The sequence below is a fragment of the Mustela erminea genome, chromosome 14 (genome assembly GCF_009829155.1).
Source record: "Mustela erminea isolate mMusErm1 chromosome 14, mMusErm1.Pri, whole genome shotgun sequence".
Taxonomy (NCBI): domain Eukaryota; kingdom Metazoa; phylum Chordata; class Mammalia; order Carnivora; family Mustelidae; genus Mustela; species Mustela erminea.
Window position 1 is genome coordinate 40043042 of NC_045627.1, and position 21239 is coordinate 40064280.

Genomic DNA, 21239 nt, shown 5'->3' on the forward strand with positions numbered 1-21239 from the left:
AAGCAAAGAATTGAAAATCACTGGACTTCCCAGTCATTAGAGTCATTAGAGACATTTAGTTTTAAGAAATACACTGAAAAAGGTTTTAGTAAGGCTTCCTAAATAGCTAGTAATTATATCTATTAGTGTTTTACTTATAGTTTACCTAAACATTTTAGGAGATGCTAGGGAAAGTTAAATATTGTTGATTGTAATATTGTTGATACCTATGTCAAAAGGATTTTTCTTGATAATATGTTTTTACTGAGTGCCTTACACATGTTTTAGTCAAAACCATTCATTGAAGACTTGTCTGCCTTGGAGTCATTGGTACAATTGTTCTTCATTGTCAAACATATCAGATTTACTTTCTTGATAAAGTCAAATAAATGATTTGACTTGTGTTTCTGTGACAACCATGTTCTGATATTTAATCCTCAGTAGATAAATGAAAGACAAGGAACTTTGTTTTTAATTTGTTGCTTGGAGGGAATAAGTTGACTCTCTTTATTGTTTTTTTTTTTTTTTTTTGGAAACTCTCTTAGCTTTACTTCATAGGATTCTTCCTGACAAGTAATGCAATCTTTAATCATGTAAATGGAATGGAAAAGATGAACTTTTTTTTTTTTTGAAGATTTTATTTATTTATTTGACAAAGAGATCACAAGTAGGCAGAGAGGCAGGCAGAGAAAAAGGGGGTGGCAAGATCCCTGCTGAGCAGAGAGCCCGATGTGGGGCTCCATCCCAGGACTCTGAGATCATGACCTGAGCCAAAGGTAGAGGCGTAACTCACTGAGCCACCCAGGTGCCCAAAGATAAAGTTTTTAAAGAAAAGTATAATCAACTTGTGCCCCATTCCATAGTATATTTGAAAATAGAACATCCTGTGACAGCTCCCCATTTATAATTTGTAGCTTAGATATTTATAGAAATAATGTATCAAACAGTAAACTCTGTAGTCAGTTTATGGTACTTTACTTAAAGAGATTTTGCAGACAAAAATATTATGAACCATTTCTCATTTAGCACTTCAGAGCTTTTTATATACCCCAGTCACTGCAGTACAGGTCTATTCAGGATGCCATTCTTTTTGTCAAGTGAGTAAAGGCATTTATGAGAGGGGAGGTAAGAAAGGAGAATCTATATAACATTTCCACTTGAACTTCTGACCCATTGTCAGGGAGCTTAGTTTTTAGAAAAGGGTTGAATACAAGTGGAATTTGAAGTCCGTTGTTTATTTTTTTCTGTGTACTGCTCGGAAATCTGTTTACCTTAAACATGACAAATATATGGTAATTTGGAAGATACCTGTTCTAATATTTATAGCAGCCTCTGTTTTATAGACGGGAAAAGTGAGATTTAAAGAAATGTAATAATTGCTTGTTGTTATTAAACTTATAAATGGTTTAGTCAAGGAACTCAGAAACTTATTTCTCCTTCTAAGTCACACTACCTAGGACATAGTGTGGTACACAGATTTTTACTGTGTATTTAATGAATGAATGCACATTCTTTTGTGAATGCTTAAATACTTACTGTGGCAGTTTCTTGAATTTTGAACTGCTGGATGAATGTAACATTACAGATCATTCACTACTGAAGATACCTTGTGTTTTTGAAGGTCAGGTTGATCCTACTTCAGTTCTTTGGATGGTGTCTGCAGAAGTGACTAACAGAACAACAAAGAACTTAGACATTAATGTTTTATCAGTGAAGACAGAGACTTGTAACACTATGGTAGTGCTTGTTTGATGGGGTTTAACTGACTGTATGTTGATAACCATAGTGAGATGTCCATGAGCCAAATGTGCTTATATGTTTATATGACCAATATTTTTTTGTTTTGTTTTATAGGTATTCTCTTAAGCCGAATGACCAGATCTTGGCTGAGGACAAACACAAGGAATTGTAAGTACATTAAGCCCTAGGTGGTACATAGTTTACTCCTCTATGGAGATGTATGTAAACAATCTGATTTTTTAAATTATGTGAAATATAAAAATATAATTAACACTATGACCTTAATTCTAGTAAGAATAGTATAATTTACATTACATACAGTTAACAATAGTAATAATTCTTCCTGCATGCATGTTAAAACATGTAATATTTTATTCTATCATCTAGACCATGTGCATATTGGGAAATACGTAATTTCATGATCTTTCCTCACATAAAATATTCAGTTGTTTCTAGTTTTAGCTTTTACTCAGTTGACTTCCCCACCCTCATGCTTAAGATGGTGAAATCTAATTTGGCTTCTTTATGAAAAGTTAAATGCCTAGTATTGGTTGGCATAAGGCAAAGCACTTTAAATATACAAAATTTTGTTCCTTTTTAAAATTTTAATGTTCTTAGGGTTCTTTCAGATAGAAATAACTTGAACTTATGATTCTGGGATACCTCCATGGCTATTTTTCTGCTCTGTTGTAGTATTTCAAAGATTATTACTTCATAGAAACTTGGAGGTTTATTTAAAAATGACAGGTTTGGGAATTTTTAAAAAAATCGTCTTAATCATTTCGGTATCATGACATTGTCCAAAGAGGACAGCTAAAAAAAGAATTTATATGCTTCTATTTTCTAGTTAGTCTGCTTTCTTTTTCCCATTGTGAAGTAAGAAAGTTCTGATGACCTTAATTATTATGCAAACACTGAATGTCATATAATACTGCAGAATTAAGAATTTGAGGAATCTGTGGCTGGCTGTACACGTTCAGGTTTGACCACGCTTATTCTTGGTAATAGTTAGGGTTCTATCCAATTAATAAATATATTGGTGAATTTCATATGCTGCTTGGGGATTTCCCTAATGTTTGATAATCCCTAATATTTTAACATTGAACTCAGGTCCCTTATGGTTTAGTTTAATGCAGTCTTCAATTTGTATACATCTGTATGGAGAATAACTTTTGTGATAGAGTTCTTTAAGACTATTATTTTTAGACACAGCATAGGGAATATAGTTAACGATATTTTAATACCATTGTGTGGTGACAGATGGTAGCTACGCTTGAGGTGAGCATAGAAAAACTTATAAAGTTGTATCACTGTTGTACAGCTGAAACTAATGTAACATTGTGTGTCAACTATACTCAAATAAAAAGTCCACACACATAATATTTTTTTCTCAAAAAAAATTCTTTAAAATCTATTCCTTAAAGTACTATTTAAAATTACTCTTTAAAAACCTTTTCTAAATTATTTTATTTCTTATTTCATATTGAAGACATTGTAATAAGTGTTAGTCTTAAAATGGTAGGACCAATGTGTAGGGAGATGTTTTCTTCAAGAATTTTTACAGTTGGTATATCCCATTGTTATGCTAGTTTTTTAGTTTTCATATTTGTTCTGTCCTCATTTGATTATAATCTCCATAGTGGGTTGTCAAGTATATTGTCAAATTTTCTTCAGTTTCTTTCTTTGTGGCCAAGTATAAATCAGTGAAGGTAGGTGATTTTCACTGTACCATTGGTTGGTTACTTGTTATTTATAGGTCTGATAACAGAGTTCTTTTGGTTTGAAAATTGGGTAGTCAACCTAAGGTTCCTTTGGGCTTTGTAGGCTATGATTAATACTAAAGACAACAGAAAACCGCTTTTAAAGAATATATTCATATTATTTTGTATATAACCTATATAGTGTGTTAATTCATTTAAAATTTCACATACTAAATATGGTAAATTTCACTCCTATGGGTACTTTGGGTACTCCTATGGGAAGACTGACTTTTTTACTTAGATTTTATTATGAAAAATTTTAAATACACAGTATTTATTCACTCATACCCACCAACTAGGTTTTATCATTAGCATTACCTGTCTGTTCATTCTTCTATCCATTTATTTCTTTATCAGTTTTTTTAATGCAACTGCAGACATCAGTATATTATCCTCTAAATATTTTAAAATGTGTATCAACTACAGGTCAATACTTTATAGAATTTATCTCCTTTACATGAAAACTTCATGCAATGAAATGCATACATTTTAAGTATACATTTGTTGAGTTTTGACCAGTGCATAAATGTTTGTAATCTGGGGCACCTGGCTGGCTCAGTCAGTGGAATATATGACTCTTAATCTCAGGGTCATGAGTTCGAGGCCCATGTTGGGTATGGAGATTACTTAAAAATAAAATCTTAAAAAAATAAAAATTAACAAAAATAAATGTTTGTAACCCAAACCTCTAGATGCAAAGCTTCATCACCACCCCAGAATGTTTCTTTATGCCTCTTTGGAGTTTCTCTGCTCTTTTGCTCCCAGAGATAACTGTTAGGATTTTTTCCACCATAGATTAAGTTTTCTCTGTTCTAGAATTTCTGATAAATGGAATCATATATGTGTATATATATATATATATATCCTGTTTTATATAATACTTCTTTTGCTCAGTATAATGTTTTTGACATTTATCCATATATTAGTTAATTTCTTTTCATTGCTTGTTACTAATCCATTTTTTATCCCTTCTCTTATGGTGGGCATCTATGCTGTTTCCTTTCCAGTTTTTGGCTCCTATGAAAACTTTGTACAAGTTTTTGTGAACATATTTTACTGCTGGGTAATTAGGAGTAGATTGCTGAGTCAATAGAGTAGTAGTGGTTTTGGTTCTATAAGAAACTACTTGATTTTCTTGAGTAGTTGTGCCATTTTACATTTCTACCAGCAATATGTGAGAGTTCCAGTTGCTCTGCATCTTCACCAATGTTTGGTGGTGTTGGTCTTTCTAATTTTAGCTATTCTGGGGGGTGTGTAGTGGTATCTCATTGTGGTTTAATTTGCATTTCCGTGATGACTAATAACATTGAACACTTACACATTTGTGTATTGGCCCTTTGTATTTTCTTTGATGAGTGTGTTCATATCTTCGGCCAATATGAAAAAATCGGGTTGCTTTTTCTTTTTATTGATGAGTATATATTCTAGGGACATCTGGGTGGCTTAGTCAGTTAAGCAACTGCCTTCGGCTCAGTTCCTGATCCTGGCGTTTGGGGATCAAGTCCTGCATCGGGCTCCCTACTCAGTGGAGAGCCTGCTTTTCCCACTGTCCCTCACCCAGCTCATGCTTACTCCCTTGCTCTCTCTCTCTCAAATAAATAAATAAAATCTTTTAGAAAAAAAAATCCTTTATGTATTCTGGATACCAGTCATTATGAAATGTAGGTTTCACAAATTTTTTCTTCCCTGTTCCTGGCTTAGCTTTTTTCTTAATGGTGTTTGATAAGCAAATTTTAAGTTAAAATTTTTTTTATTTGAGTAGCAAGTTTTCGATTTTGATGAAGTGTAATTAATTTATCAGTTTTTTCTTCATGATTATTGCTTTCTTTGCTCTATCTAACAAACCTTAATTTATGAAAGTATTCATATTGTTTTCTTTACAAGCTGTATGGCTTTACCTTTTATGTTTAGGTTTATGATCTATCATGAATTAATATTTGCATATTATGTGAGGTAGAAGTTGAGGTTCATTTTTTTTTTTTTCTTGCATGGATAACTAGGATAGTTATCTATGTTATTCCAGGATATTTAGTTATTCCAGCTCCATTTGCTGAATAGACTTTGCTTGTCGCTGGATTGCTTTGGTGGATTTATAGAAATGAAATAACAATAGGAATGTGGGTCTCTTGTTCCACCGACTCACTTCCCACTTTTTGGTTCATTAACTGACTATGGCAAGTATTGAAGCCAGTTAGTGTTAAGTCCTCCAACTTTGTTCTTTTTGAAGATTGCTTTGGTTGTATTAGACCCTTTATTTTAGAATGGGCTTGTCAGTTTTCTCAGAGAAACCTTTTAGGGTCCTTGTGGCGATTATATTGAACCTATTTTGGGGAGACTTGGTATCTTAACAATATTTAGTCCTTCTTAAATTTCTCTTAGCAGTTCTTTGTCATTTTCAGTGAAGAAGGTTTGTTTTGCATCTCTTTGCCTAAATGAATACTGGCCCTTCTGCCTCTTCTGTATATATTACAAAAGACCTTAAGGGCACCTGAGTGGCTCATTTGGTTAAGTGACTGCCTTCTGCTCAGGTCATGATCCCAGTGTCGTGGGATTGAGCCCCACATCAGACTCCCTGCTCAGTGGGGAATCTGCTGCTCTCTCTCCCTCTGCTGCTCCCCCTGCTTGTGTGTGTGCTCTCTCTCTCTCAAATAAATAAATAAAATCTTTAAAAAGAGACCTCAGATAGTGCAGTCTTATCTCATTAATAGTATCAAGTATAAAACATATTGGTTTTCAATGTCAATAATATGTACTTTTCCAGAATTTATTTTCTTTCTTTTTTTTTCAGGCTACTTGGAACATCTTATGAATTTGTTATATACCTGTTCTTAACATTCTTCTTGCAGATTTCTTTTCCTCTTTGAATATGCTATATAGTAACTATTTTATAAATTAACCCCACTAACATTATATTGGAGTTGCTATTTTTTTTAACACCACATTTATTTAGCTGTGTGTTATGTTCACTCTGAGGAAAATGAGTATTATTCCTAATCTTTGCCAGCTGTGATCCAAATGGGATCATTACAAGATGTACAAGATATACTTTTTCAGCTTTTTAATTGTAACTAAGTGGGCAAACATGATGAGGGTCTAAAGGGCTGAAAGGGCCCAAATATAGTATATATATATAGCCAGGGGTCTTATACTTGATAGTATTGTTAGTTTATTGTTTTAGCCTTAGTTGATTGTCTTAATTCCTTGGATGTTGGTTCTCTGCCCTGTAATTTTTGACTTATACACTTTAGAAAAATTCTCAGTTGAATATGCCACTTTTAGAGCGGACTGTTAATTTTTTAAAAATTCAACACCAGCCCTTTTTGAGGGCACCCCATAAATAATTTTATTTTTGTTTTCACGGTTAAACTTAACTAAGATCTCTTTGTGCTCAAGGCCAAACTTTTAAAAATACTGTAAAAATGTAGATATAAAACAAAATTTAATTATTCAATCAATAATTCCATAGTTTATTCTCATAAAACATTATTGCTTCTTAATTTTAACCTATTAAAGACAGTTTGGTTTATCATGATATTGAAAGATGCATTGGCACCTTCACATTAGTCAGCTTTTTGAAAATGTAGTTTTATGTATACCAATAAGTGAGTACAATGATAACAATATCTTGGTATTACTTTATGTGGTAAATATTAACTATATTTTCATTTAAAATATTCTTAGTTCCCAAACTGTGGTGATTCAGATTCTATATAAACTTTGTTACTTACGCTTCTCAGATAACACCATTTATTTCTCTGTCTGGGGAATTAGGACATACAGCAAAACAGAGAAGATTCGTCAGCAATGTCCACGACCCTTGTTTTTTTTTTTTTAATTTTTATTAATATATAATGTATTATTAGCCCCAGGGGTACAGGTCTGTGAATCACCAGGTTTACATACTTCACAGCTCTTACCATAGCACATACCCTGCCCAATGTCCATAACTCAACCACCCTCTCCTTACCCCATCCCCCTGGCAGCCCTCAGTTTGTTTTGTGAGGTTAAGAGTCTCTTATGGTTTGTCTCCCTCCTGATCCCATCATGTTTCATTTTTTCCTTCCCTACCCCGAACCCCCCATGTTGCTTCTCAAATTCCTCATATCAGGGAGATCATATGATAATTGTGTTTCTCTGATTGACTAATTTTGCTCAGCCTATTACCTTCTTGTTCTATCCACGTCATTGCCGATGGCAAGATTTCATTTCTTTTGAAGGCTGCATAGTATTTCATTTTATATATATATATATATATATATATATATATATATATATATATATATATATATATATATATACACACATACACACACACACCACATCTTCTTTATCCATTCATCTGTTGATGGACATCTAGGTTCTTTCCATAGTTTGGCTGTTATGGACATTGCTGCTGTAAACATTCGGGTGCATGTGCCCCTTCCGACCCTTGTCTTTTTAAAGCAGAATGTTCTTTCTCAAATTCCTGTTTTTTAATGTTCTACATAGTGAGGATTCTGAAAGATGATTCTAAATAGGAAAGGCCAACTAAATTTGGGATCCAATTAATTCAAAGCTATGAAATTTACACTTTGCTCTATATATGGTCCAATAATGAAACGGTTTCATTAGTCTTCTGTGGCTCTTTCTCAGTCTGTCATAGTTTTAGTTTTGTAAATGGAATAATTTAAAATAAAAATGAAAAGCATCACTGTTTCATTCAGTAAATATTTTTTCACCTACTTACCTGTCCCCATGCTAGGTACTATTTACAGTAAAGATACTGACTTCATTTTTAAAGGGAGATTTAATCTCCAGTTTAATAATACTTTATACCATAAAACAGTTTCATAAGTTGGAGATTTCTGTAATACTGGATTTTCTTATTATTGGACATATCTGTAGTTATAGAAAATAGGACTATTTTGTTCTATGAGTATTTGTTCCTTTTATGAATATCTGAATTTTATATTACCTTGAATAGAATATTGCAATAATATCATAAAGATTTAGATAAGTAAAGTTAAAATTGATGGGAATTAGGGACAATGTCTAAAGGCAAATATATAAATTCAGAAGTATCCATGCCACTTACATACAGACAGAAGTAACTTAATCTGAGGATTTTTTGTCAGTTTGCTGTGCTATAGAAGACATGGGGAAAACTTGTTTAAAAGAGATTCACATTTATTTTCTTGACTTTTCAAGATAGCTGCCAAGATAGTGGGTGAATCTGTACAGGTATTGTATGCTGTTCTAGATACAAAGAATGTTTTCCCATCTCATATTGAATGAATTATTAATGACTATTTTTTATGTCAGAAATTAAATTATTTTGTCTCAATATCCCCTTAAATTTTTAAATTTTGTCTTACAAAACTTATATTGTGTTTAAGTTTTTGTCAATTCAGATTATGATGAAATGGGATTAAATAAATAAGTTATGCAAGGGGTATGAAGAACAAGTATTAGAAAGAATGCTGTTACACCTTGATCTCTTTGATTTAGTGTAAAAATTTTGTAATGTCTTAGAGAACAACTCCCAATTTCTCTGCAAGTGAGATTTATAAGTATTTAAGTTACATTCAACAGCATGTTCAGGGGTACCTTGCCATTTAATTGGTAGAGGTGTGACTCTTGATCTCTGAGTTTTGAGTTCAAGCCCTCTGTTGGGTCTAGATTTTACTTAAAACAAAAACAAGAAATTCACCTTCAGAGCCCTTAGAGAAAATCATTAACATCTAGTAAACTCTTAAATCCAGTATTAATGTTGTAACTTAGTTCTTGGAAAACATCAAGATTGTTTTGTAAGAATAACGTAAGAACTGATGCCTGTAGAGAGGGAAAAAAAAACTAGCAAGTAGAAACTCGAAATTTAAATAGAGAACATCTGGGGCACCTGGGGGGCTCAGTTGGTTAAGTGTTTGCCTTTGGCTGGGCTCATGATCTCAGGGTCCTGGGATGGAGCCCTGGGTTGGGCTCCCTGTTCCTCGGGAGTTGGTTTTTTTTCTCTGCCCGTCCCTCTTGCTTGTGCGCGCGCGCTCTCTCTCTCTCTCTCTCTCTCTCTCTCTCATAAATAAATAAATAAATAAATAAATAAGATCTTTAAGAAAAAGAAAAGAAAAAAAGAAATGGAGAATCTAGTGTCAACTATATGTCCATTAAGAAATTTTTAAAATGCGGGGCGCCTGGGTGGCTCAGTGGGTTAAGCCGCTGCCTTCGGCTCAGGTCATGATCTCAGGGTCCTGGGATCGAGTCCCGCGTCGGGCTCTCTGCTCAGCAGGGAGCCTGCTTCCTTCTCTCTCTCTCTCTCTGCCTGCCTCTCAGTGTACTTGTAATTTCTCTCTGTCAAATAAATAAATAAAATCTTAAAAAAAAAAAAAAAGAAATTTTTAAAATGTGAATAAGAACATCTTGAACCAACAACAGAGTTAAATGGTTACTACTTTTTCAATATTCGTAAAGAAGATAGCATTTTAAATATGGATTTTTAAAACAGATTTATTTAATTATTTGAGGAAAAGAGTATGTCTGCAGGCTCAGATACACAGGGTGGGAGGGGCAGAGGGGGAGGGAGAGAGAATCTCAAGCAGACTCCAACTGAGCATGGAGCCGGTGTGGAGCTCAACCCCAGGACGCTGAGCTCTACCCTAGCTGAAAGGTAGTCTGTGGCCCAACCAACTGTACAACCCAGGTGCCCCAGAGCCCCTTTCTCAAGGGCCACTTTATTTTATATCTTTTAAATTACAGAACTTTGATTCTAGAAATAAACCTTAGAACTAATATCCATTTTTTGTAATGAGTTATGTGAGATTTATATGATAAAATGCCTTCCTGCAGGCTACACTGCTACTTACTGACAATACAGGACCAGAATTCAAGTCTCCTGATTTCCGTTTAAGTGCTAAGTCATACTAAGCAGCTCACTAAATATTCAGTAATTTTTTTTTTGTTTTGTTTTGATAAAAAGGCTTGATATCCATTGCAAGACTCAGTAACTGATTATAAAGAACTCAGTAGCTTTATCAAGACTCACTGACTAATTGATTTTATAGTATTGTACTGTGGTTTTAGAAACCAGCTCAGACCAATAGCCACTGTTGAGTGAGTTGAAGAAACTTAGTCAAATATATATAAGCCTGATTCCAAATGCGAGGCTCTTCTTGTTCTTCCAAGGAAATGGTATACTACAAAGCTTTTTTGGCTAACTTGATTCTACAAGCTTTAAGATATGTATGAAATAAGTCAATTTTGTATTTATAATTTAGTTAGATCATACATTTACAACCGTGTATTATGTGAAATAATTAAATTTTTTTTTCTTTTTTTACTTTAGGTCTTTGAACATTCACAGTCTAACTACATGTTATGTGAAATAATTTTAAAGTACTTTCTTCTTTTTTTACTCTGATTTTTTAGAGCATTCAGAATTTTCATCATCAACATCTTTGTCACCACTAGAACCTTTTCCTCTAGGATACATTAGTCTTCTTTGATTTAAATTGTTTGATTCCAGTATGATACTTTCATTGGACATTTTATCTTAAGCTATAAATGCTTTTTACATGAGAAAAGTGTTTTTTAAATTGATTTTGATATATAGTCATGATCTTTGTAAGGTAACTGTTTACTATATTGCTTTTTAAATTGATCTTTAAAGGCTATAATGCTTACCATTTGTGTTTATGAAGCTATGCCTCCAGGAGTACATACTAAATGTGTGTTAGATTTTTTGGTTCCTTTTTTAAACTAATACCATCAGGTGTATTCTGTGAGAATTCTAAGCTTGCATTGATTGAATTTATTCCAGGCCTCCACAATTGGTTCTCCCCTTGTCTGTCACCAGAGTTTATCCTTTTTGGTGAACTTTTGACTGCTTTCACTTTAAAATTCTAGGATTTCATGCTTTCTTCTTATTTGTTGTAATACCTGGGTTATGAAACCTCTGAAAGATTTGCTTAAATATTTTATTGTTTGAAATAAAACTCTTAACCCTGTCATAAAGAAGTCATTACAAGAGATAATTTAGGATTAAAACTGGATTAAGGACTCCTGGGTGGCTCAGTTGGTTAAGTGTCTGCCTATGGCTCAGAGTCGCAGGATCCCAGAGTCTCAGGATCAAGTCCCACATCAGGCTTTCCACTCAGTGGGGTGTCTACTTCTCCCTCTGACCCTCCCCCATCTTGTGCTTTCTCTCTCTCTCTCAAATAAATAAAACCTTTAGAAAAAAATCAGATTTATATTCATGTATGTATGATAGTTGACTGAAAGATATATAATATTATTGGTGAAATCTTAATCCTAATTTGCTACCTTCTGCTTCGAAGAAATGTGTGCTGCCTTGGACATTGGAAGAAACTTACTATTAGTTTTACATAAACTACAACCATGGTGTTCAGTTCCACTATAAGTATTAAGAAATAAGGAATATATTATGGGAATTAAACCTTATTCAGTGTGGGGAAAACTAGGGAAGTAAAGACCCACAAAGAATCAGAAAAATCCATTCCTGGTATAGGTTCATGAATTGAAGCTTTTAAGAATTCACCTCACAGAGTAAACTGTGAAGGAGGCTGGTAGGTTGTTGGCTCTTTGCAGCTACCACCTCTGAATTTTCAGTGAAACATCTGGTGAAAGGCTTTGGACTGTTTGGGAAGGTGAGCTGGAGGTGGAGTGGGGATAAATAAGGACAAATTTGAATTCTGCCCATACTTCCCTGTCTTTTACTTCCTGTAACCAATAACTAGAATAAAATGGCTGCTGCTTCACTTACATCCCCTAAATTGTACACCGTTTTGTGTGTGTGTGGTTAATCCTAATCTGAAACCATACAGGGAAGGAAATTCTGGGAAATTCAGTTCTAGTTGACACAGTATAAAACCTGCTATACTCAGATTAATCATTTAATTTTCTGAATTTAATGTCTTTATTTGTGAAATGGTGATCCATGTTTGTATTATTATGTTTAGTGAGGGTTGAATGAAATTATATATGTGAAAAAGTTTTAAACTATGAAAAGGTTATATAAAGTTACTTGTGTCATGAAAGTTTTTATGAATGTGATGATTTTGAAAACTCTTGAACTGGCTTCTGCTTTTGGAGTAGCTGCTTTTCAAATATCGTGATGGGGTTAGATCAGTGCTTTGCTATTTTATTATTATCCATTAGGCAAATGATATCTTTAATTAGCTACTTTTCTTTTAGTCTATTATATAATCCCATTGTATAGTTTCTGATTTTCTAGCCTGAAATTCTTTAGGCAAAAAAATACTTGTTTTCTCTTTGTTGTTTTAAATGTATTATTATTATTATTTATTTTGTTCTGTTTCTCTTTGATGTTTTGGGTGTAAGGGTGAGGTGTTTCCTGAAACTTCAGAGCATTTTAGTGTAACTGTAGTTCATCGACCCTTTGTTGTAAATAGTTTACTTGACAGTATTTCAGTATGTAATATCTACAGGGTGAATATTCATTAGGGCCAATATGGGATGGAGAGAGCAGAAACTGCTGATATGTTGAAATCTTATTTTCCTTGGTCTATACCAGACAAGATTACTTTGAGAATGAAGACAGATTTCTACCTGAAAAATAATATAAGGGTTTTGGCGACACTGTCTATATCTCCTTAAGGATTGAGGCGACTTTTGGGGAATGATACGGATTTGGGAGTTTGGGGAACTTTTAGTATTTATTATCAGCTAATCTAACCCTTGAAAACATTTTGAAAACATTTCTTTACTACTACACTTACTGATTTATTTCTGTAAAATATGAACGATTAAATAACACTTATGTATTAAAAAAACAGGGAAAAGAGGACCTTATTTTTACTTTTGTGCTTTAATCCTCACAGCAATCCTCACAGCAAAAGAATATAAATATAATCATTCCCATTTTATGGGAAACTGGCTTGGAACAACCCTATAACTTGTCTTACAGTAGAAGAGACTGTGATTTGATTTCAGGTCTATTTTATTGCTTTGTACTTTGCTAAATTCAGTGACTTAGGAGAAAGAATATTTTTTCCTTTTTGGGAGAAATAATAATATTTAAAATGAACATGCCTACTTGACAAGAATTTAAAGGTACTTGTGATGGATATTACATTTCATAAGTTTTAATATGGTTTAGTAGAAATAGGCCAAAATTTGTAGGTAATACTGTATTTTGGGAGGTTGTTAATGTCTAAGGTAAAATCTTAGAAGGTAATCTGAGCTCATGTTGGTGAATGGAAATCTGATAGTTCTCCTAGACTAGGTGGTTTCTGAAGTTCGGCATATGATACATTTATTCTTTGTGATGCTAGCTCCCTCTGTGGAACCTCATTATGATTGCAGCTTGACTTTTCTGATTATTTAGCAAAATGATTGAAGCATTTAGAATAGATTTTACATTTTCCTTGTAAAATTCTACTTTATCTCCTAATAATTCCTAGTGTTTTCCTTATGAAAATGTTGCTTTTATAAAAATGCCTCACCTTGTATATATTGAGTTTTAATAGCACATGCAAAATGAAACCACCTTCCTCAAATATTCCCACAGCTTCTGTGCTTTTTTGTTTGGGAATACCAGAAAAATAGTTGTAAGTTCTAGGTCTGTAGCTCTGTGTTAGCTTAGACAGGAGGTAGAAAAAAGCCTAATGGAAGATTTGGAAAACAAAATGTTTTAAAGTTTGAATTTATGGTTTTCTGGGGTTTTTTTGTTTTGTTTTTAATTTTTCAGGGTTGAATTGGGTGAGAAAATGTTAATTTTCTTTAGCAAATTAAAGCTTTTTTTTGTCTTGTTGAAAAGAGAAAACATTTCTGCTTGGTTGAAAGAGCAAAGGGAGATATCTTAGTAGGATCCCAATATTCAACAAAGAAATGTAGGAAATAGCTTTTACATATATAATTTCTGCAAATTTATGAAGCTTTTTTTGTCTTGTTGAAAAGAGACAACATTTCTGCTTGGTTGAAAGAGCAAAGGGAGATATCTTAGTAGGATCCCAATATTCAACAAAGAAATGTAGGAAATATATAATTTCTGTAAATTTATGCTCTTGTAAAGACAATTCTTTGTTATCTTCTCCTACTGCTGATTTCCCTTTGCAAGAGTATGTATATTTCTTCTGCTAGCTACTTTTTCTTCCTTATTTCCCAAACTATTTTATATTTAAATGTAAAATATAAATTGTATAATTACTTTTTCAGAGTTATTTTCCATTCTAGAATGAGGGTAGAGGGAATATGATTGGCTTCCAAGATGGAATTTAGAAAAATAGGCAAACTGATATCAACCATAAAACTAGGTACTAAAATGTAAGCAATGAAGGTAGGAAAGCAGTAAAGTATATGTGTTCTTTGAATTTATAAAAATTTAACTGTATGAACATAATAAAAAATATAAAAAAATTAACTATACTCTTACTAAGCAGTGTTGAAGATTGTTAGGATCATTTATGAATATGCTTTTAAACAATTTTGTAGGATAATTATCTTTGAGCCCTTTGTTAATACCAAACACATTTATTATTCTGTTAAAGTGTAATGTAGTTTACACAAACACAGGCATGCATTATGGTGGCAGGAAGAAATTCATTTTATTCATTTTTATATTGGTTGACCTTAGCTGAATTTTGATAAGATTATTTAAAAGAATAGAATTGAACTAGATTTATTAATATAACAAATCCATCTTTTGTTATCTTCTTTTTTAAAAAAGATTTTATTTATTGATTTGAGAGAGAGAGAGATCACAAGTAGGCAGAGAGGCAGGCAGAGAGAGAGAGGAGGAAGCAGGCTCCCTCCTGAGCAGAGAGCCCGATGTGGGGCTCGATCCCAAGACCCTGAGATCATGACCTGAGCTGAAGGCAGAGGCTTAACCCACTGAGCCATCCAGGTGCCCCCATCCTTTGTTATGTTTAAAGCATATATTATGTCCTTGAAATAGTAATAATGTTTTCTTATGTCAGTAAAAACTTTGCATCAATATATAAATATTTTGCTGGAGGTTATTAATGTTTGTTTCTGAGTTAAAGCAAGGGGGTAGGAGGAGTAGGGGAGAGAGGGAGGGGGATAGAATCTCAAGCAGAATCTGTGCTGAGCTTCAGTGAAGAGCTGAGGAGGGACTTGATCCCCCAATCCTGAGATCATGATCTGAGCCGAAACGAAGACCCAGATGCTCAATCAACCAGCCGCCCAGGCACCCCTAGTTTTTAATATTTTAAACCTTCTCTGTCTTTATGGAGAACTGACCGATCTCTCATTAATCTTTGAAAAAATCTGAAGTGAACTTCCCATTATATTATTATCAGCTATGTTAAAGTCCATGTCGTTTTGAATTTGATTTAACCCGCGTATCACATATATAAGTAGTAGTGCTTTCCGATGTTAGTATTTCCTGTATTATTTAAAGTTTTCTAAATGTTAACTTGAAAAATTAGCCTCATCTCATTAATACTCATGAAATTATGAGTTTTATACATTTAATTATAGAACTATTAAAAAAAAATGTTTGCCACTCAGTAGTGTTTGAAATACTAGTTGATATCATGTACTTCCTGATGTGATCCACAGAGGACAGAATATCACATATGTAGTGTTGCTAAAAAATGCGGGAATGTGATTGTGAGAGAAACATGAGACCCAAATTTAACAAAACAGCTGGCCTCTATTCTTTAGAAGAGTCACTTTTGTGGAAGATAAAGACTGAGAAACATTTCTGGATTGAGAGAAATCAAAGAAATGTAACAAGTAAATGTAATACATGAACTTGAATTGTATCCTGGGAACAAAGGAGGAATATTTTAAAGTATATTGTTGGAACACTTGGCAAAATTGTGTACAGACTGTAAATTTTAATACTGTAGCTGTGTTTAATATCCTGAATTGATAAATGTACCGTGGTTATGAAATACAATGGTCTTATTCTTAGGAAATAACACAGATATTTGGGGTAAAGAGTGTCAATGTCTGCAGTGTACTCAAATGGTTTAGCAATAACTATGAGTAATAATAAATAGTAATATACAGTGAGAGTTAAGTCAAACTGTGTTATAATGTCAAGTAAATTTAGGTGAAGAGTATAGAGGAGTTAGTATAGTTTTTGCTTTTTTTTTTTTTTTTTTTTTTTTTTGATAAATTAGAAAGTATTTCAAAGTAGGAAGTTAAAAAAAATTGTCTCAAGTATCACCAGTGATTCACATATTATATTCTGGGAATCTCTTGGCCATATGATCAGTAATGGCCTCTACTAAGTACTGTTTTTACAAACGTAAAAAATTTTTATTTTATTTTTTTAAAGATTTATTTACTTATTAGAGAGCGAGCAGGAACGAGCAAGGGGAGGGGCAGAGGGAAAAAGAATGCACAAGTAGACTCCCTGCTGAGTGCAGAGCCCGACTCAGGGCTTGATTCCAGGACCCTGAGATCATGACCTGAGTGGAAACTAAGATTAACCAAGAGTTGGTTGCTCAACCACCTGAGCTACCCAGGCACCCCACCCCTATTCATCTTTTAAGGCTTCACTCAAATATTAATTCTTTTTGGTAGCTTTCTCTATTGTACACTCTTCTGTACTCTGGTTTAGTCTGGTGTAAGCCGTTAGGTAGACCAGAATCAAAATTCTGGCTTTGATAATTACTAGTTGTGAGACTTTGGGTTAGTTACTTATTCCTTTAAATATTTCTTCATCTATTTTTTAAAAAAGATTTTATTTATTTATTTGACAGAGAGAGAGAGAGAAGCTAGAGGGGGAACACAAACAGGGGGAGTGGGAGAGGAGAAGTAGGCTTCTTTGCTGAGCTGGGAGCTGGATGCAGGGCTCCATCCTAGGACCCTGGGATCATGACCTGAGTTGAAGGCAGACTCTTAACCACTGAGCCTCAAATATTTCTTCATCTAAATTATGAGAATGAGGACGCTTAACCTTATAGAATTATTGTGAGGATTAAGTAATATACATATAGAGAATTACATTATGCCTGGCATGTAAATAACCGCTTCTACTTTTATTTATTTTTTGTTACCTTCTAGACTCAGTATTTTGAGCACAAGGTCCCTATTTTATTCATCTTTGTATCCCCAGTACCTGGCACCTAGTAGAAATTTAGTAAATATTTGTGAATATTTAAAGACTGTTTTAGTCTGCGGAGTATCTATGATGTTTTCAATTCATATGTTTATTCGTTTATTTTACCAGTACGTGGGTTTATTTACAGTAATTTTGGTTGTTTGGGTTTTACTACAAGGTTGATGATTAATGAAACAGTTGTTTTCCAAGTTTTGTCTTCATGAATGTAATCAAATTTAACAGCAGGCTCCTTATGAAAATAGGAATCCTGAGTTAAGTGCTTCTCTCATTATTCCTTAAATATTATCAACCTAAGTTTCCTTACTAGAGAGCAAACAAGTTTCCATTTTTTCTCTAACATTTGGATTGACTTTGTATATAAGTGCCTCTAATTCTAGTAAGCAGCTGGTGTTGGTGATTAAGTTTGGAATAATTTGTGTGACTGCCCCTTAGGTCTGGATTCTGAGAGAATTTTTTAATGTCAGTTTTAGTTTTTTTTAATTAGAATTTTGTTCCTTTTTTAAAGTATGTAGTAGATAAGAGCATAAACTCTTCAAAGTTGGGAGATATATTACTTGTGCCTTTGGTTATGTAAGTAACAGATACCCAAAACAAAATGACGTAATCTATAAATGGAAAATTTTATTATTTAACACAATAAATCTGGAGGTAAAGCTTGAGTAATTCAGTGCTTCAGGAACATCATCAGGAAGCCCTTTCTTCCTGGATAGAATTTTCAGCCTCTTCCTCAATTTCATCCTTAACAACCCAGCAGGCAACTTTCAAGGGAAACAAACAAAATTATTTATTGTCTCTAAACCAGGGTAGGTAGAAAAATACATTCAGAAGAATGGTATACTGTGTAAACTACTGCTTTGGTTAGTGCTTTGTATTTGAAAAGAGATGCTGCGTACTTTTAGGGCATCATGATGGAGAAGCTGATCGCATTTCTACTGCCTCCAGAATAAACATCATTACATATAGTTTTTTGGGGGGGGTTAGTTAAAAGTCTTAGTACTTCGGGGTATTTTATTCTAGGGTACTATAAGTCATGACTCAGTAACTTGTTTAGAATTATTTTACTGAGTCACTTAACAAAGGTAGGATTAGATGGTCTCTATAAGAATATTCACTCCAATGTAAAGAGGTATGGATTAGCCATTGATGAAAGCAACAACTTAGTTCAATCCACCTTGAAGAAAGAATAAAAGTAGAATTGAATCATCTCTGGAAAAACCAAGATGGTCTGTCATTCTAGTACTTACTCTGTGTAAGAATGTTTAATATTAATAGGTAATTGTATAATTAAAATATTCTAACTTCGGTATCTTTTAATCAGTTTATAATAGTCAAACTACAAAAATTCAATTTCCCTTGCATATGAAGAACTTTTTATGTAGAAAGCGCTGCTTTAGTTTTCATAATGTTTATATATATTTGTTTTTAATTTCTCTGCAAAGCTTTTTTTGTTAATGTGAATCTTGGAAAATGATAGTAATGATGTTGCAATTCCTTAAAGATTATAGTAGTATCTAATTTTACAGTATTCCCAAGACATGTGTAATTTTCAGCCTCTCTTCAAGACGTTCATATTATTTTTAACTGTCATTGTTATCATTTGTATGTTTCTTATTTCTCTTGTTGATTCTAATTATGCCCTCAGGAGTTAGCATAGTATAAATTTATTTATTTATTTAATGTTTTCATTTGAGTATAGTTGACATACAATATTACATTAGTTTCATGTGTACCTACATAGTGATTGGGTAACTATATGTTTTCCTGTACTCATCACAAGTGTAGCTACCATCTGTTACCATATAACATTATTACCTTAGCATTGAGTAAATTCCTATGCTGTATCTTTTATTCCCATGACTTATTTATTCTGTAACTGGAAGCCTGTGAATATATTGTAAATTTCTTATGTTTTCTATAGGATATCTCATCAGATATTTAAAGGTGATTAAACATTTTTTAGGGGTAGAAACTGTCATTTGTGTTTCCAGGACTGAGTAGGCCATCGTATTTGTTGACTGACTTGATTTAGAACTTAATGTGTGTATCAGTATTTCATTGTCTTAGTTTATATAATGGAGGGAATTTTTTGTTGTTCTTATCTTAGATTTGTGGTCTGTAAAAGTATACTCTAAAGTTATATATATATTCCCACATAATCATTTTACCTGGGCTTGCATAATAAATCAAGTATTTATTTTAAAACTATAATAATTTAACCTTGTAAATCCATTGTTAGTGATTTGAAAAAAATGAATATTATATGAGATGAAGCACTTCTTTTTATTGCTAATTTCAGGTTACACTGGGAAACCTCTATGTGAAAGTATAGGTCTATTAACAGTCTTCTTTGTTCTGTCTGTAATGATTTATTGATACTGTAAACCAGAGTTTATCAGTAAGACTGTTAAGGTTCTGTCTGTTACATTCTGGGGATCATGCCGTTGACTTTGATACTGGTATCGTTGGCAGCATTATCATTGTTTTCACTCATTACCCCCTCATGTCCACATTTGTATGGCAGAACAAATAAAGGCATTATACAGGTTTAATTCTAGGAATGACTTAGCATACGGCTTACTGTCAATCTATAGGTATTTTATTTAGAAAAAAAATTTTTTTAAGACTTAGGGTGTTACAGTTCTAAGTCCCTTTGCTTATGTTTTTTTGTTTTGCTTATGGTCTTTTATGTACAAATCTTTTTGGTGGTAAAATTGTGTTTTATCATGAAAGATTGATTAAAATGAATGATCCTATTTCCAGTCCACAAAGTTAATTATAAGGTTTAATGTTTTAGGTTATGCCATTCTTCTCTTATAGCAGTAATGAAAATGTCTCTTAGATTCTTGAATGTCTTCTGCTCTAGAAATCATACTCGGCAAGGTAAAGGCTGTTACTGGGTCTTCTCTTTGTTGTTTGCATTTTACCAGATATTGTAGTCATTTTCCCAATATATGCATTATGGAAACATTGCATTTTGAATTGATGCCCTTTCAGAAAAGCAGCAGATTTGTTCTTTATTTGTATACTGTGGCTTTTAGTTTGCGTACCGGTTATCTGGTTACCCAGTTATTAAATATTCTATTCTTTTTTGTCATGACCTTTTTTGAAGTAATAGTAGTGTTTCCTTCTGTGAAAAATAGGGGACTAGAAATTTAACATACTTTTTCAAGGTCACAGTGTATGTGTTGAAATGAGAGTACTCAAATCAATTGTAGCTTTTTGGCTCTTGTCACCCTTTGTATTGTTAATGTAAGCTAATTCATGTGAATCATTAACTAGTTCTCAAGTATGGGGACATGCAAATATGTTCATTATTTATATTTGACCTATTATAATTTTTGTAAGTTGAAAATCTGATCTTGTTTCTTCCAAGTTTAAAACCTTTTAATGTCTTCTCTGCATGATGAAACCCAAGAACTTTGTTTTGCTTTTTAATCTCTAGTTCTAGCATCTTTTTGCAGTTTATTGAACCTGTCCCTTTTATCCATGTATTTTCCCATGTATTTGTCCCTCTAAAAACCATGTCCTTGTAGGTCTCTCACCACTCCAAATCCTTTTCAAGACTCAGATCTTTATCTGGAAAACTTTGATCTCTGTTAAAAAACAAAATTTATCTGGGTAAATTTGAAAGTCATCTTGGCTTTATTTCATGATTTATGAATCTGGCAGCATCCCATCTGATGAAGATTTGCTGGGTCTAAGGACTCAGAGTG

The 21239-nt window shown here is 33.1% G+C and overlaps 1 protein-coding gene across 2 annotated transcripts in view; it reads left to right on the forward strand.

Annotated features, from left to right (window-relative positions):
- ADK (adenosine kinase) overlaps window positions 1–21239 on the forward strand; it is a 538857-nt gene that overhangs the window by 69794 nt on the left and 447824 nt on the right. For both annotated transcript variants that reach the window (XM_032311698.1, XM_032311700.1), the window contains exon 3: window positions 1834–1887. In XM_032311698.1, coding sequence (XP_032167589.1) covers window positions 1834–1887 — 54 coding nt within the window. The remainder of the gene's footprint in view (window positions 1–1833; window positions 1888–21239) is intronic.